The sequence below is a fragment of the Siniperca chuatsi genome, linkage group LG2 (genome assembly GCF_020085105.1).
Source record: "Siniperca chuatsi isolate FFG_IHB_CAS linkage group LG2, ASM2008510v1, whole genome shotgun sequence".
NCBI classification, from domain to species: domain Eukaryota; kingdom Metazoa; phylum Chordata; class Actinopteri; order Centrarchiformes; family Sinipercidae; genus Siniperca; species Siniperca chuatsi.
The window spans coordinates 22,078,764-22,091,887 of record NC_058043.1 but is presented as its reverse complement, the minus strand read 5'-3'; the positions used below and the strand labels follow the sequence as shown (position 1 = coordinate 22,091,887).

General features: G+C 39.6%; 1 protein-coding gene across 4 annotated transcripts in view; it reads left to right on the top strand.

Moving 5' to 3' along the window:
* The window catches only part of LOC122868468 (histone deacetylase 7-like), a 45,216-nt gene that overhangs the window by 8,903 nt on the left and 23,189 nt on the right, over nt 1-13,124 (top strand). For 3 of the 4 annotated variants that reach the window (XM_044180457.1, XM_044180477.1, XM_044180466.1), the window contains exons 2-6: nt 9,885-10,069; nt 10,724-10,811; nt 11,292-11,406; nt 11,680-11,759; nt 12,787-12,900. In XM_044180457.1, the coding sequence (XP_044036392.1) occupies nt 9,885-10,069; nt 10,724-10,811; nt 11,292-11,406; nt 11,680-11,759; nt 12,787-12,900 (582 nt within the window). Of the gene's footprint in view, nt 1-17; nt 91-288; nt 369-9,884; nt 10,070-10,723; nt 10,812-11,291; nt 11,407-11,679; nt 11,760-12,786; nt 12,901-13,124 lie in introns of those variants that run through there. The other variant, XM_044180488.1, reaches the window with a different exon arrangement.

Sequence of the window (13,124 nt, the reverse complement as noted above, 5' to 3'; positions counted from 1 at the left end):
GCTCAGTGAGGAGAGAGATAAGCGGAGAGCAGTTGTTACTATGGACAGTATTTCTCTTACATAATTACCGAAACATTTTGAAGCGCTGAGGTTAGTTGACTGTGTGCTTACAGCTCTGACAGCGGCGCGTGCTGACGGTTGGAACCAACGTTAATGTTTTTTATTACAAAAGACCAGCCAGCTAACTGATACAACAAAGACCAGTTTTGTCTAAAAAGACCCAATATGACAAGATAGACAGGTGGACTAAGTTTTTATCCGTCTTTTCTTTTTTCTGACTTGCTATAGCTACCTTAAAACTGGCTGTCAGCCCCTCCGGTGTCGCATTACATTGGAAATGTGTCGCGTTTGAACTTCACCTCCAAAAGGTAGGCGATGTTTATTTGCTAACCTGCACTGTTAAGTAGCTAGCAAACGCGCTTAAAACTTGTAACTACCTTTTTTTTTAAACTATAACTTAATTTAAAAAAATATTTTGACTGTTGCTTTACGTCTTTCTTGTGTACACGAACTCATGTCAGCTGAAATACTTGAAGTACGCTGAAACACCGCTGTTTACCTTGTTTTATGGTAAAAATGTGAACTAAACACTGTTAATCCATGTTATCCTTCTGACTTGCGTCCAAACTCAACAGGTGTAAAAGCTCACCTGGCTGAGATTTTCAATTGCAATTAAGGTTTTCCCCTTTCATTTGAAGAAATTTAAAAAACGTGCCATAATAATTTTCAAAATCAGAGTAAGTGTACAAGTCATGAGGTCATAACCCAGAGTCAGATGCTGCAGTATGAATTAGTAAATACCTTATTACCTGCCTGATTGACTGCCTAATTGATTCCCTGTAACTCAAGGTGCTCTGGTAATTATCCTAATCTGGCAGGCAACATGACTATTTTAAGGTAAATAATTGTGTGATTATGGTATAAAGGCCTCATTGTGAGTACTAGTGTAGAATTTCCTACATAATGTCATTGAAAAGTTTGACTCATTCACTACTAGGCAACAAATGTTTGGTTGTTTGATGGACCAGGGGGTGGGCAGCTGTGTTTGAGTGTGTGTGCTGTATTATGACAGAAGTCATAAAAATTGTTAGATCCCACCCAAGCCCCTTTGGTCCCTCGAAAATGAAAACACACACACACACACACGCACGCATGCACACACACACACACGCACACACACATGGCAGCCATGCGTGGAATAATGTTCTCATGTGTCCAGGTTCCCTCTCTGGACGGGATGAGGTCATAGCCTTAGTGCTGTTGCGGGGATACAGTTACATTAGTTTCATGTGGGCCGTGCCAAAGGAATCGACACCACCTACACTCCTCTGTCCCCTTTTTGTTGCCTTTTAGATCTCTCACTCCTTCATTTTTTCCTCTCATCATCTCAGATAACTAGCAGTGATCATTATTGCTTTGAATGGTTAAATGTCTACCTGTGTGCATGCATGGTTGTCCTTGCAGCGTGCAAATACTGTATCCAGGCATGTGTGTGTGTGTTTACAAAAGCGTATCACTGAGTAAAGGCGCTGATCCTAATAACCAGCCCTTTATGTTACATGATCGGTGTCATCTTACTAAACTGTTGATCACACAGGCCCCTTTGCTCCACAAGTTGTTATAGCCTATGGGTTTGGCTTTGTCATAGAATAGGCCTCATATGGCTGAAGGTTAAAGTGAATCTCTACCACTATCATCTTAAAGAAAAGGTAAAATATTCCCACTTACATTGGAGAAGTGGAAATTTTGTTCATGTCTGTCTGTTTCATTTGACTTTGCCTTGAGGTATGAAGTTGGGTTTCACTTTGCATAGTGGGTAACCCACTAATAGAAATTCACAATTATTTAAAACACATAAGATGATCATGTTTATTTAGAGCCTTTCCAAAACATTCAACTCACTGTGTGTTTTAACACATACTGTAGGGAACAGGTGAATAGGTGTGCTAGTTGTTTTGGTTTTCTTTTTTGAGTTTCCTAGAGAGTTGGCTAAGAAAAAGTCTTGAATGTACATTTATTAAGTAAAATTTCAATGAACCCAAAATAAGGAATCTTAAATTCTTACCTGCATTTAATGCCTCTTTTTATTAGTCTTTCTCTGCTTTATATAATATTGAGTACAGGTTTGGAAGTAGGGTTGCAATAAAGATTATTTTCATTATCAATTAATCTACCACCTTAATAGTTGTCGGTAGCTGCCGGTAGCCTTTGAACGGCAGTCTGTAGCTAGCTAATGTTAACTAGTAAAAATGAAAAGGCAGCAAATCATCCGTTCATTCATCATTCACTCCTCTGACTGTTTCATTATTTGTGATGCATTTGCAAAGAAACATGACAAAGCCAGCCTGTTAAACTTGGCCAGCTTGTGCTGCATCCACAATGCCTGCAGGAAATGAAAGCTAGTTTAGCTTTGTTTTCATAGCCTAGCCTATTAGATTAGCTTGACCTCTGCATGCACTGCTTGCAACTTTTCCTCAGAATTGGTGTTTCGAATGTGACGTCATTTGCTAGGAACAAGTAAGTAAATTAAATCATTCAAAACACAAACTACTTGTGTTCATTTGTGTTCTATATTGCTTAATGCCACGCTTATTCCAACCTACTACACCCATGGTATCACCTAATACTACTTGGCTAGATGTTTGGCTGACTGCTGCGTAATATTCTAAACACGATGAAACTATTCATAAAGTCAGTCTTACATTTGATCATGTGAACAGTTATGGTTGACTAAAGAATGTAAACTTGCCACAGTAGGAACAGTGATTACATAACCTTCGAAATGAGCCATGAGTGTGCACACAAGCTTGTTGGATTAGCTTCCTTATTGACCCCTCTACTGACCCCAGATAGGCCTTTACATTTACAGTAAGAAGTACAACAAAGACAAAGTCATATTTAGTGATCAGGCCATCATCAGGTATCCATTTTGGGTATATATTTGTGCTGCAGGTTAGTTGTGAAAGTGAATATCAACCTTTTCCCAGGACAGATAACCTTTAAAAGTCCCCAGTGTTTTCCCAATGTGAGCCACAGCAGTGCACTGACAATAGGGGCAGTGTTCTTGACTGGCCAGAGCCCCAGATCACATTTCCTGTTCCTGATTTAAGATCTGATTTAAGATCAACTCAGCTGACTAGTGATACACTCTGCTCCTTAAAAACACAGCAACAGGACCATTGCTCTGCCTGTGTATCATGTGAGTGTGTGTTTGTGTGTGTGAGAGAGAAGGCAAAAGATGGAGAGTATTAGGGAAATCAACAAAGTTCAAACAAAGACAGTAACTTTATCAAAACCACCCGTGAAAGCAGGCTCTTACCAGAAGACAGTAACCTTATTCTTACAGACTGCAGGGTGTATTTGAAACAAAGAATCCCTTCTGTGTACATAGCCTTCTAACCTAGTGTGCAATATCAGACCGTTATACACAGTATACTGCAGACACAAGGGCAACTTACAGCAGGAAGTGGGCATGAGAACCTGTTATCTCAGTCAAATCAGCCTTATGCCAGGCGTTGGATTTTACATGTAAAAACCAAATATATGTCAGTATTTTTGTGTGTGTAAATTCCCCAGGTAACATCTGGTATTGGCACGATCACAGAGCAGGGGTGGATGTTTGTAGGTGGAGATGAGGTGCACAGAGCACTGACCTGAATCAGTCCATGCTTAGATGATCACTGTTTCTTTTGAAGTACATAAAGGAAGTCAGCTGGTGTTCCCATCAGGTCAAATGGTGGCTCATGTCTTAATTTGCATAATTGAGGGCAAGGTTAAGGTGTTCATTCGTGTGTGGTATATCTGAATGAGGGTGTGTATTAGTACTGTGCCAACACTCTCTGTTATGAACGATGAGCACCTGCTAGGCCTAGGTCATGAAAGTATCAGTGTCAATTCTTTTAGCAGTAACACATATTGTGTGTGTCCTCGGGCAAGACAGAGTTGCAGTCTCATGCCAACCTTATGACAGCACGCTGGGCCAAATTTAGCTCTGTTTTCCCCCTCCAAAAAAGATGGCCCTTTGGAACCCACAGGAGAAAAAATGAAACCATTTCAACAATTGTCAGTCTGTTTTGGTTGTGAGAAATCAAGCTGGAGAATCACACTAAAGAGCATGCTAGCTCTCAAATACACACAACTCTACAGAGAGTTGGTGACCTCTCATCCTTTTCCCGCGCCGCCTCAGGGACACAACATCAAGAGCAGTCTTATAACTGTCTGACCACTGAACTTTTGGTTGAAGAGAGTTAGTACAAAACAGTACTGATGACTATGAGAGAGAGAAAAAACTAGATGATGAAAGAATCTCATATTTGCTTGTGCTCTTATCCTGTTGACAGTCAAGTGTAGGAATGTATGGTTTATATTGTGGCATAATTAATAAGTTGTTACTTCATAAGCCTCTGGAGAAAAAGGAAATGAGCTGTGCGGTATGCTTTACAGAGTTTATTGCAACAAATACAAAACATCTGATTATGACACACCAGCCACAAATCTTTGGCATGACAAAGATTTCTGACAAAGATTCCTCAAATTTCGTTATTAAAATGTGTAGAATGATTAGTTGATTAACTGATTAGTTGATAGAAAGAAAATTAATCTTTAATCTAATTAATTAATGCAACTATTTTGATAATCAAATAATCATTTAAGTGATTTTTCAAGTACAAATCCCAGACATTGTATAATTTCAGCTTCTTAAATGTCAGGATTTCCTGCTTTTCTTCATGTTGTGTCATAGTAAATTGAATACTTTTGTGTATTGGGCTGTTGGACAGACAGAGCAAGCAATTTAAAGTCATTACCTTGGGCTCTGGTAAATTGTTGATGCAAAACAATTAACAAACAATTAATTGATTAATCAAGAAAAACTTTGCACATGAATCGATAATAAAAAAAACATTAGTTGCAGCTATATATGTATTAAGGCACATTTCATTATCACAGATTATTGTAACAATAAGTAACAATAGAACATTTTATAAAGTAAACTTTACTGAAAATTGAATTATTATTAATACCTTTAAATAGCAAATACAACAAAAATGTTTAACTTGAAAATGCAGCCTGTAAAACATTTATGTACTGCAATTTCTGTTCACATGTCTGCCAACAATATAATATATGTGCCAAGACTGGGATAAGCCAATATCATCCAATATCATCACAGTCGGCTATAGTAAACTCATTCTCTATCCACACCCATTTGCAGTAGGGCTGATATACTGTATATGAGGCTGAAGTTATTGACAGATAGTTTCACACATGCCATACACATACAGAAGCATCTGTGGGCAATCGGGAATGCTATTAATACACTTACAAGCCACACACTCATCAAAACAAGTGGTGTGATGCTATTAATATGTCGAGAAACAGCAACGTACAAACTCAATGTCATCAAACATATGTGCACTTGCACGATTACATGCAATAACACAAGTGTTTACTGACAGGTGACATTAAAAATAAACTGGCATGGTTACATATACTGAAATCCTGAACAAAGAGCCACAGTGTTCTTCTAAAAGAAACAAATGGGTACTATTAATACACTGGCACCAACACACGCCAGCACTGATGTACTGATACACGTGTACACGCACCCTCAACTGTCGCACAAGCACATCCTACTTATACAAACACAAAGACCTGCTGTGTACACTCAAAAGAAACAACTGCAAGCTATTAATATCTTGGCGTGTATAGGATGGACACACACAAGCATACACACATATGGATGCACACATAAGGAGATTGATACTCCAGCTGCTCGGAAGCAGAGGGACAGAATGTCCCCAACAGCTGTGGATTCCTCTAAACGTAAGGATGGGGGAGGGACAGAGAAAAGGATGGAGGGATAGGTGGTGGGCTGGGGGAACTGCTGAAGGTGGCCAGCATGGCGGAGTAGCTGTCATAAAATTGTTATTGTATGTATGAGTGGGTCTGTTAATACAGAGCTCAGTGTCTCAGTGATTATAAACACAATGAATTTACACTCAGCACAAGTTGGCATGCTTAATATCTTACTAGAAACAACATTGATATTATTTGTTTATGTTTCACATGACATTTTGTCTCTGAACTCCTGCTCTTTCTGCTTTGTTGCTCATTTAACCAGGCATAAACCTCAACCCTGCTGCCAGTGTTTATGTATACAAATAGCAACTAGCACTTAACCTGATGTGTGACTTCCAAACTTAACTCCATCCAATACCACTGCGGAGTTCATTCCAGCCCAACAATAAACAAAGCACATTTTAGGGCCACAGTGTGGATATAAATACTGCTGAAGGACATCTGTGACTTTCAAGCTGCAGAAATGAGCCAATAAAGGCCTTCAACCAAAATAGCAGCTTCTTCTTGCCTAAATGAACCAAGAGGATGTTATGGTGCAGACTAACTTTAGAAACAGGAAGTCACTGTTTCTGTGTGAGTGTGTGTCTGTGTATGTGTGGTGTGCACAACCGGTAAAGCCTATGTGTGTGAAGCCTGTGTGTGTGTGTGTGTGTGTGTGTGTGTGTGTGTGTCTGTCAATGCTTCAGTGTGTTGCTGCAGGAGGCACACAGCAAGGGGATGATGGTTGTGAAATGAATATGCTATTACAGAAACCAGAAGTTTGTCTCCTACCTATTTTTAGCACAGCAGCACTCAAATGAGAGACAGAGAAGCACGCACACAGATCTTATCTAGATGTAGTTCTCCTTATTGTTAAAATGTTCCAGATTTTGCTTATAAATAGCCTTTCTTTTCACTTTTAAAATATGTGTCTTGCATTTTTAAAGTCACATTGATGAATAGCAGACCATTGAAAACAATGTTCGCTTAAAATACTTGTACCATTGCACTACTTTTTTGTAATGCGATGTTGAAACAAGTACGTACTGTAAATGTCCTCTTGTAATGAACTGGTATACTTGATAGGAAGTAATCAGCAGCTTTTGAAACCTCAGGGTCAGGTTGGAAGAAACCTTAACTGTTTAGCTGGCTCTCTGAATGCATCATGCAGTGACCAAGCTGTATATATAATGAGTCACACTGTAACAGCCTAAAGTCACAGCTTCAGTGTCAGTACAAAAACTCAGCCAAGCATATTTGTGTGGAAGAGTGGCTTTCCTTTTAAAATTGCAGAAAGAAACAGAAAATGTAGTAATAGGCCTAGAAGTCAGTCAATGTAGACAATGTGTCTCTAGGAGGATGTTTAGTGTCACATTGTGATATCTATGGTTGCTGCAGCCTAGTCTTTGCTGTATTTTCAGGGTAAAAATATACCGCAGGTGTTTCTTTTCTGTTTAGATGAGAAGTAAGACTGACTTCCTGATCATTTCCTTTCTCTCAGGGGACCTGACTTGTTTGGTAATCGTGTGTGCGAGAGAGTGTGTATGCAGAATATTTGAGTCCCCACCACCACCACCACCACCACCATCACCACTGTCCCACTGCTCCAGTGATTGTCTGGTTTCCTTTAAAAACACACAGACATTCTTCTGGTAATACATAATCTTCTGCTGTAACGGGTTCTTCCTGTTGCACCTTTCACAAACTTACAGTAAAAAACAGGCCATGTCAAACAGTGACTGTCATAGGCATGAACCAGCTGAAAGTGGGGCAGGTTGAAATATTTCAGTCTCTGAGATCATGTTTTTGTCTGACATATCTTGGCTTCCTTGAGTTACCTGGCAAGGTAGGATTACAGGATTACAGGAAAACTGTGCAGAGCAAGAAGCATGTAAATTACAGGCATGATTTTTACACGAGGTCTCTATGGTGAGCTGTACAAATATTCATGCATCAAAGTTTTAGCAAAAGCTTGTCTATATTTCTGTTTCTCTCTGTCTCACAAATACAGAAAACATGAAAACACATAGCTATCCCCATGAACAAATGTGTTGTTTTTATGAACACTGTATTGGGCTATCAAGCAGGACAACAGAACTAAAACATTTGGCTTAAACTGTACGATATTATCTTGTACTGTAAATAGCTCTGGTCTTATTAACTGTTTTTTCATGTTCATGTTCATGTACTGTGTGTAAGTCTCACTTGACCTGCAGTAATAAGACCATGGGAGTGTTTTCTTCAGAAGAAGAATTCTGTCAACCCAAAATGCCTTCACAGGCATGACTATTTCTCTCTCTGAGTCAGTCTTGCTGTTGGGAATGAGGGCCAAATAACACTGCCTGGGTCTGTACGACTCACTGTGTGGCTCCTGCAGGAGGGAAGTTCAGTGGGGCTTGTGTGCAGCCTGTATATGGAGGTTTGTTTTGGGCCGTTTTGTTGCACTGCTGATAATGTTGTCTCTGTAACTTATGGAAGTGTTGTGGGCTTCATAAAAGCCACTGCACCATTTTTGCTGGAGCTACTGTTAATTTTAATAGTAGACACTGAAGACCAAGCCTTCATAACGCTGTGTGTTTGACTCTAGAAACACCAACTATTTAACTTATCTGCATCTGTTATTTTGGTATTTAGATTTTTCTCCTTTTTTTAGTGTGTCTTATCAATGTAGTTGGTTTGATAATGTAATCTTCTATTTGTTAAGTCCTGGATAACTCCCCAAACAAGTGAATAATAATGTGAGAGGTAGTGTAGTCATTGCAAAGTTGTTGCACTGTGTTACAGTGCTGTCCACAGTGGGAAACGTAATTCAGCAGGGTATGCCAGTAAAGAAATGTCCACTTACAGGAATTATGTGAGTAATGTTGAGAAATATTTGCAGTCATTCAGTCATACTGGTTCAGTAAATTTCCACATCTTTCCCTCTCTCCCACTGTCCCTCTAACCCAGAGGGAGCAAGGTGTCTTCTTCCATACAGTATCTGTCTACACTTTTGTATCAGTACCGAAACATTCTTCATCAAGTTTATTGGTTTCAGTTGTCAGTGGCATTGACACGTGAAAACAGTATCAAGTTATCTATGAGCTTGCATATGTTTTTGTCTTGTTATTATGGTGAATCACAAGACTCGAGTAAAACTACCAGCTATCATTAGCCTTCCTGACTGTTTTATGTTTTATATGTCACACCATCAGGCCCATATTATGCCATGCAGTTAAATCATTCAAGGGTGGATTGTGTAAACGGATCAAAACCTTTTTGCACTCCCCTGCACCTATAAAAAGACATCTGTCTTTCATTAGGACACTGAAGCTTGGTTCAGTTGTGTCACTCGTGCTCAGTTTAGCTTTTTATTTATTTAATTTAAGTAAAAAATGGAAGGGAGATGACATTGATCAGAAATGAGTATACCTGACCCACATGCCTTGACCACACAATGTTCAAATCCAACTCCCCACCCTGTGTCCTTCATTCTTTCTTTTGAGCCCCTCCGACCCCAACACACACAAACACCCCTCTTTTTTTTTTGCTTTCCTGAATGCAGTGTTGGACAATGGCCAGTTCACTTGAGGCAGGAAGACTTGAATGAAATGAAATATGACGAACGTGCAGAGTACAAGTACACATCTGGGCATACACTTATGCCAAATAAACTGAGTGCACTCTTGATCATGTTTATGTAAAGCACAAACAGTAAACGGCACTCCAATTGTTCTTGGACTTTTTTTGTGAATATCTGTTAAAAACATGCTTCCTCATGTAGCCCTTTGTGTTATTAACTAGACATCTAAGATATTTATTTGTACTACTTTTGATACTCAATCTATGATGATCTATCTTTGACCAGCATGCAGGACGTTGAAAAATAGTCACATATAAGTTGAAAAGTAGATGATTATTACTACTATAAAGTAACAGATACTACAGAGCAACAAACTGATTTTTCATGCCATAAATAATCCTCACCCCACATTGACACCCACAAGCATAGACAGTGATACCCTTCAACAAACTGATGTGTTATTTTCTCCCTCTCTCTCCTTTAGTGGATGTGATCATCAGCAATCAGGTTTCATTATCCATACATGGGGAGAAGCCCATGGACCTAAGTGTGACCCAGCGGCTGTTACATCCAGGCCCAGATTCGGCCATGCTGGCCCCTCGCCCTCCCTTCTTCCTGGGACACCTCACCTCTCAGCATTGTTCCCAGTTTTCCCAGCAGCACTTGCAGGTAAGAACAAACGTGTGTGTCAGTAGGACAACACTCGTGAGCCAGTATAGGTGCAGCACCGAGCATAACCGGCAGCAGGGTGAATGTGGGGATGAGTGTGACATAGGGTTGGGTGATAGGATGAATACATCGGCTAAATCTACGATTTATGTTTTTTCTTCTTTTTTTTGGGGCCAGTTTAAATAATCAACACCTTAATATTCATAATAATAATCATCAGCATTCAGTACATGAACAGAGACTTAATATGACTGTATGAGTATTTTCATGAAATTTCGATCTATGTCAAGTCTTGCCACATCTAGCAACATTAGCAAATCATCACATCAGCATTTTATTTGGGTGAGGATGAGATGCACAGACTGAAAGGCAGATGTGTCGCCTGCTCCATCAACCACAAGAACAAGCTTTTGCCACACACCTTTACACAGGTTGAATGCTCAGCAGAAATGAGTAAGAAGCAGGTCAGGTTACTGTAAACAGACCACTTTCTCAGCATTAGTCTGATCAATGCTGATCATAGATCAGCTAGTTGGTGCTGCTATAGAGATATTTGAGAATGTGGCAGTAGCAATGTTTGTCTGTTTTTGTGCAAAGCTCACATGCAGACTGGACGGTTCAGTGTTAATATCCCTTCTTGTTTTTTTTTCTCAGTATAACATTGAACTAAGGCAAAGAGAGATGGAGGAGGGGAAAAGAGAAGAGCTACAACAGCTGATACGAAAGAGTAAAAATGAGCAGAGTGAGTATCATGTGTTTTCATAGGTTCTCTGAAAGACCATTTGGTTGTTGACGTGCTCTTCATCTGAGTCATAGCACACTGTAGGTTTCAATGAAAAAGAGGGGGATTTCCAACAGTACTGTGATGTATTCTCAGATTCCAAGGAAATTTGTACTCATATACTTGTTTCAGGAAACACTTTGTGCTGTTTTTACATGTATTTTTACCATGTAGAGGAAATGAAGAGAGCTTAGAGGAAAGTGCCAAATATCCTGGATCCTACTTTAGAACTTCCTAACTTCTTATTGATACTACAGTAATATACAGTACTTTGTGAAGAAAAAACTATTTTTCTTCACAAAACTGTTTTCACTATCAAAAACATTATTTCATTATTTTATATTATCAGCCCCACTGTTGGATGTAGGTCTACCTCTTGTATATTGTATTGTATATTATTGTTTACCTATTTCCTGATGAAGTGACTTTATTGACTGGTAGGTGCTGTAGCCAGTCCTCTGGTAAGGCAGAAACTTCGGGAACACATAATTATGAAGAGCCAGCCCACCCATGACAGGGTTACTTCCAACCACAGCAGTCCCACACCAGGATACAGGTGAGAGAGAAATGGACAAACAAAGCAAAACTGCATGATCAATGACTGGATGTCTAAGTGGAACTTAGAGAGACTATGAGAGCTGCAAACACGGCATAGTTTTCACCAAAAAATACGACTGTAATATTTCATTGTTGTAATACTGCAGAGCTCCAGAAGGCCTCTTCCTTTTTTGATTTTAATAAAAGTAAATTAAAATTAAAAAATAGAGCAAATCTCTTCATACCCACTCATGAGTGAAGCAGTCTATCCAATATTATTTTGGTTACCTAGGCTCCCGGTTCCTGACATGTCCACAAAGCCTCAGCCTACACCCTGTGACCAGCGTAAAGACCTCGCCCTGCGCAGGACAGGTGAGATACCTCTGAATGTTTGTGTCTGTGATGGGGGTTCCCACCCTGAAGTTAAATCTGTGATGGTCACTGGTGATTTTCCATTTCAGGTCTGTTCTGCTGTAGTGTGCTTTGTGTAATTTGAGTTAGACTCAAAGTCATCTAACTGCATAGCTCAGTGGGATATTTTGTTCAGTGTGATACTTTTCAGTATCTCAGCAAACTGTCATTCACGTTACATATTCTGGGCTAGACAATGAGTTAGTGAGGGAGAGAATGAATGTACACAGGAGTGTAATTTCCAGTGAGACAAAGGAAACTCATCAAGCACCAGGCCTGCAGGGCCAGAGAGAGACCGAACAGTCATAAAAACAACAATGACAGCGAGACAAAAAGACCAAAGCAGTTATATATCTTTAACTGAGGTATGTGTAAAATGAACTGCGTGACAGTCTAGAGCAGGTCTCCCTCACTGTGTGAATGAGAGTGGGAGTGGTTTCATCTTCCTGTACTATCTTCCTGTATCTCGGCGAGTACACTAACCATTCAAAATTCCATTGTTTATTTGCATTGCCCTCGAACCCTTAGGTGCCAGCACACAGACACACCCTCCAGTACTTTTTTTTGGCTCGCTGACAACACAAAGCTGCTTTTTATCTGCTCTGAGACAGCCACTGATTGATTGTTTTGTTTGGGCTTATTGGAGCCTGACCAATGTAAACATGGAACTTTTTTATGCTATTGACTAGGATTAAGGTATTTGCTTGGTTCAGCTGTGCGGCAGATTGCTTTAAGGTGGTTTTGTTATGGAAATTGAGTGCATTATTATAGTATGTGCATTACTGAGTGAGAGCATTCTTGCTGATGTAGAAGATGTATGTTTATCATCAAGTTCTGTGAGTTTAAAAGCTATCGGTATCTTTCCTTTTTATGAGACCTTAGGAATAATTGTCCATGTCTGTGTGTGTGTGTGTGTGTGTGTGTGTGTGTGTGTGTGTGTGTGTGTGTGTCTTCACGTATTCATTTTTGTATATTTGTGTGTGTGCAGTCTCTGAGCCCACTCTGAAGTGGAAGTTAAAGAAGCTCATCAGTACAAGGCCAAACCCACTGCAGCGTAAGATCAGTGCCCCTCCAGCTGTTAAGCACAGGACAGAAACTCTAGGTAAAGTATCTACATTTAGCTGGAATGCTCTTATGATCTTATGCTTCTCTTTTATTTGCACTGCTCTTTTAGCTATTTGAAGTTAATGCTGTTTTGATGTGCTATGTCTCTGTTACTTTACAACACAAGACAATTACAAGATGTGTTTTTAACCAAACACATCTTGTAATTTCAACACATACTGTACTGACACAGATTAATTTTCCAGTTTGTTTTGTTCGTCT